This window comes from Chenopodium quinoa, unplaced genomic scaffold (genome assembly GCF_001683475.1).
Source record: "Chenopodium quinoa cultivar QQ74 unplaced genomic scaffold, ASM168347v1, whole genome shotgun sequence".
NCBI lineage: Eukaryota > Viridiplantae > Streptophyta > Magnoliopsida > Caryophyllales > Amaranthaceae > Chenopodium > Chenopodium quinoa.
Window position 1 is genome coordinate 30,051 of NW_018743089.1, and position 5,252 is coordinate 35,302.

Here is a 5,252-nt window from a genome sequence, read left to right on the forward strand (position 1 = left end):
AAAAAAACTTATGTTAAACTTTCCTACCCTAATCACAACAATTTTCTCCTTAATCATTATCTTATCATTTTTACCCCAAAATGTTAATGCCAAACCTCCACCAAACCCAGTCCAATGTAATGGTAAAGTATGCACACTCAAAAATGGTTATGGTGTTTGGGGTGATAGAAGAGATTGCACCTCTCCAAGCATAAGTTATCCAACTACTGAAGAAGAGCTACGATTAGCCGTCGCGAATGCTAATCGTAATAAACTCAAGGTAATCTAACATCTAAATTAAACCATTTGCTTTCGTATATTAATCTTAGGTTATTTAGACTTGAAATGAAAGTTTTTATTTTCCGTGTAATATGATTTGTTACCGTTTACCTTATTTTTACTGATTTGAAATTATTTGATAAAATTTTATTGTTTTACTAGTGTTCTTTATGTTGTATATGTAGACATGATTTTTATTTTTATTTTTATTTTTATGCTAAAGAAAACATAATGCAGGGAATCATGAATTCATGATTTTGTCTAATCAAAAAAGAAAATTCATGATTTTGTGATTTACTACCATTTATATATGACATTTTGACTTTTGAATCCAAAGATATTATATGGTGCCTTTGACATACAACATCTTTGGCATATATAGTTCACAATTTACAATTTAATTTTACTGCATAATAAATCGAACCACGAATTACGAGTTATATTTTGAACTATAAAGAATATATATTTTTTTTAATAAAATTGTGAAATGAATTGTAACAGGTGAAAGTAGTGACTAAATTTTCACACACCATACCAAAATTGGCATGTCCTAGTAGCAAAACAAACCAGACAACGCTAATCAGCACAGAACGATACAATTCCCATATCGAAATTGATACGAAAAACATGGTCGTAACAGTCGATGCAGGAGTAAGTCTAAGAGACTTGACCAACAAAGTGGAGGGTGCCGCGTTGAGTTTAGTTGCGGCACCCTACTGGGAAGGGGTGACTGTGGGTGGCCTAATAAGTACCGGAGCCCACGGGAGCTCGTGGTGGGGTAAGGGCGGAGCGGTCCATGACCATGTTGTGGGTATTAGCCTAGTGGTTCCTGGGAAGGAGTCTGAAGGGTTTGCTAAAGTTCTTTGGTTGGAAGGCAATGACCCTCTTTTTAAGGCTGCTAAGGTTTCTTTGGGTGTTCTTGGGGTTATCTCTAAGGTATGTCAACTTCTTTCACTTGTTTACTTAATTATTTTTTTAATAATTAAATTGAACAACCTTTTTATTATATTGATCACATTTTTGGTTTAATTTATTATGTTTGTCGAAAGACAATTATTGCATATGTTTATGTTTAGGGCCAATTCATGACACATCCTAATAAAATAATGAATAAATGTCATAAAATATTAAACCATTCAAAAAATAAAACAATTATCGAATATGTCATTTTGTGATATATAGGTCATCAAAACAATTATTAAATTAATTTCATGATAGTCTACTGACCGTCATAATAAGGTTATACAGCTAATAGCTAAGAACATAAATCAAATTCTGTTTACATCAATACCATCTCTCACTACAAAAATCATTTAACATTAGACCCACCAACAACAAAAGATGAGAATGCCAGCTCATGCATAATGTTAGAAATACTTTAAAGTTTCAACCTTTACAATAATAATCATAATAATGGAGTACTCTCTATATATAATAATAATGAAATAGGTAGGAGTAGCATAAATTTAAACAAAGCTTGTTTGATTGATGATTAATTTAGGTAAAGTTATCATTGGAACCAGCTTTCAAGAGAAGTATAACCTATGATTTTACAAAAGATGATGACATCGAACAAATTTACGTAAACCACGCCAAGAAATTTGAATTTGGAGACATAACGTGGTATCCTTCAAAGTATACGGCTGTTTATAGATATGATAATAGAGTTGATATTAATACTTCTGGTGATGGAATCAATGATTTTCTTGGGTTTCAATCGCAATCTGTTTTAGTCTCCATGGCTACTCGATCAACAGGTAATTTTCTAACTCTTTTGTAATAATTAAGTGGTCGTTTAGTTGATTATAAGAATTATTAATTTTAATGAAATTAGAATTTTCACGAAGCATTATAAAAATTTGCCTAGTATTAGAGCTTCGACCTTATGTTTTGTCCAGAAATAAAACTCAATACATGTTTTTATGTTAGCCAAACAACCACTTAAGAAGCAAATTATGGAAAACATTTAAGAAATTACTTTTTGTTTTTTTTTTCCCCTAAGCTACCATCTTTATTAACTTAATATTAGCCAGTAAACAAATTATCCTTTGATTAATTGACAATTAAACCTAAGCTAGGACAGAAACAATCTCTTTTGGCTCATTTTCTTCCTTTAAATTTCCTCCCCTTAATGGTCACCTTTAAAGAATCAGCTATAAACTAAAAAATGGTGTAGTCTCATCAGTACTATATGTAGGAAATTAAAATAGTCCGTATCGTTTAATTTAGGTGTACGCTTCAAGCTAAGCTTAGTATATACGGAGTACAAGTAGTTTTTTGCAACTTTTTATGTACGAGTATGTTATAAAAGTGTAGGAAGAAGATCATATTGTACGTTTTAGACTCACGCCCGTAATTGCTAAGTCTTCATTTTTTTAGTTGTTAACTTATAATAAGTGAACCATTTTAACATTTGGTGTAACAAGTAGTACTTTTTGTAGTTGTAGGGGTTTCACCTCGTAACCTAATTGAGTTCAGGGGTTCGACCTTTATCACTTGTATGTGGTTCTTGAGGCGGAAATTTTATTTATCCTTCTCCTTTACCACAAGGGTCTAACATGCATAGTTGAATTGTTTTATGTGCAAGACAAGTCATGTAATTGTATCAATTCATGTCTCGTACATTATTATACATATGCTAATGTATGTGTTTTTTTTCGAATTTCGTGATTTATGTAGAAAAAGCATTTGAAAATAGCAAAGATGAGAAAGGCAAGTGCACAATGGCAACAACATTTATGGCATACAAGCAAACCATAGCAAATGGATTAAAGAACAACAAATTAATATTCACAAACTATCCAGTTATAGGCACTCAAGCCAACATACAAGCATCCGGTTCGTGTTTATACTCTTCTCCTCTAAGACTAGACCTTACTTGTGGTTGGGACCCTAGAATCAAAGGTCTCTCCTTCTATGAAACTACCGCGATTTTCCCTGCTACAAAGTTTGGAGACTTCATTAAGGATGTCAAGAAACTAAGAGACCTAATCACACCCCAAAAACTTTGTGGCATTGACATCTACAACGGCTTCTTAGTTCGTTACATCAAGGCCTCGGATGCATACCTAGGGCAACATGAGGACTCCGTCGTCGTTGATTTCAATTATTATCGCGGTGATGACCCTAACATCCCTAGACTAAACCAAGACGTGCTTGAAGAGATTGAACAAATTGCATTCTTCAAGTATGGAGCTAAGCCACATTGGGCTAAAAATAGAAAGTTGGCATTCTTAGGTGTGCCGAAAAAGTTCCCAAATTGGAATAAGTTTGTTGAGGTAAAGAAGCAAGTTGATCCTCAAGGTATGTTTTCGAGTGAATGGTCAGATGAAGTATTGTATGGAGAAAATAGAGAAAATGGAGATGGTTGTGCTTTGGAAGGGTTGTGTATTTGTTCAGAAGATAAACATTGTAGTCCATCTAAAGGTTATTTTTGTAAGCCTGGTTTTTTGTATTCTAATGCTAGAGTTTGTAGGTTTTCACAAGGTGAAATTCTAAGTTCAAATCTAGATTTAGGAGTTATATCATGAAATATAAAATGTGTAAATTCTTAGTTTTAATTTATTACTTCATAAGATGATATAATATTGTCAATATAATGCTACACTTTATTTGAACAATGATATGATATTGTTTTTGGTTACTTTTTTCTTCTATATTCTAGATTATTTATATGTTAATTAAGTGGTACTTATTTAGGGACCAAAAAAGAATATGAAAAAGAAGTCCATGCATTTAGTTTTTGTTTGTTTTGTTAAAAAGAATTTTAACAAAAACAAATGATAATTGATACTCCATCTAGATGTAATTCAATCTCATCTCAGGGAAGTTCATTTAGTGCTTGTTTGCTCTAAAAGATTTCTTTGTTAGAGAGTCACAAAGAACAACTTCTGTAGACGTGACTTAATTAATCTCAACTAATGTCGATCTCTCTCTTGCTCGTCGCCCTCTAGCTTTATTTTTGGATTATTTGTTATTGCATGTTTAAAGACTTCAAGCAAATTTCAAGTCCAAAACTAAAGCTATATCCATGATAAATGAGTGGACATAATATTTACAGGTATAAATTTCATCTATTAAAAATTGTATTTTTTGGTTTTGATGTGTACTCATTTTTTTGGGAACCAGCAATGTACTTCATACAATTTTTATTTCCCCATCATCTTATTACTGTATTACCATGTGAACAATCAAACTGTTTGACTACACTAATTTTTAAGGTACATTCTAAAGCTAGGGTTTTACTGCGTAAATTATAATTACGTATTCATCCATATGTATCAAGCGATTCAGGCCACCAACTATTGTAAAGTGGGTAGAATATAATGCCTCGATTTATAAATAATGTCATTTTGTGCGACTAAAAAATATCATGTTATACCAATTCTATTCTTTTATTATGATAGATGAAAGGGAAATATGATGGTCCTGGACTATTTAATTTATGTTATTGAATTTATAGATTGCGACAACTCCTTATTTTTTGTAATGTTGATCTTTTTTTACTGTGATGTGGTAATGTTCGTTGTAACACTAACAACTTGTGCATGTGTTGGAATTAATTCTAAGGTGTTATGTATTTGTGTTGCAATTTTAGATCACTTTTGAATTGTTTGTAAGTGCCGTTCGACTATTTTTAAAAATGAAATCATTTAAAAAAAAATAAAATAAAAAAAAAAACAACAACTTGTGCACGGATTGTTTAGATATGTACCATGTCGGATTTGGTTAAGCTTAATACTAGTTTAAGGGACTAAATAACTAACCATCCTAGGTCTGCCATTGTATCGTACAAGCAAGGATGAACCCTAATCAAATTAGGATCAATTCTAAGCCTATATGTATACAATCTAACAACAAGACAAATTCTGTAAAATAAAAGTTTAATATTAAATTATTATGAATTAAGAGAATTACGAGTATATTGAAGGTTTAAAATATTTTCATACCGAATCGAGTCTAAACCGAATTACTAGTCAACTTTAATTTAGCCA

General features: G+C 31.6%; 1 protein-coding gene across 1 annotated transcript; it reads left to right on the forward strand.

The window, feature by feature from the left end:
- On the forward strand, nt 1–3,870 carry LOC110731774 (L-gulonolactone oxidase 3-like). Its single transcript, XM_021911655.1, has 4 exons — nt 1–259; nt 760–1,194; nt 1,760–2,015; nt 2,938–3,870. The coding sequence occupies exons 1-4, from the start codon at nt 11–13 to the stop codon at nt 3,786–3,788; spliced, it is 1,791 nt and encodes a 596-aa protein (XP_021767347.1). The 5' UTR covers nt 1–10; the 3' UTR covers nt 3,789–3,870.
- The last annotated feature ends 1,382 nt before the right edge of the window (nt 3,871–5,252 follow it).

What these genes read in the sequence shown, in the direction of transcription:
- LOC110731774 (XM_021911655.1), top strand. Translation starts at nt 11, where the DNA reads ATGTTAAACTTTCCTACCCTAATCACAACAATTTTCTCCTTAATCATT. An exon ending in CTAATCGTAATAAACTCAAG is followed by an intron (nt 260 to 759) that starts GTAATCTAACAT and finishes GAATTGTAACAG; the next exon opens with GTGAAAGTAGTGACTAAATT. An exon ending in CATGGCTACTCGATCAACAG is followed by an intron (nt 2,016 to 2,937) that starts GTAATTTTCTAA and finishes TGATTTATGTAG; the next exon opens with AAAAAGCATTTGAAAATAGC.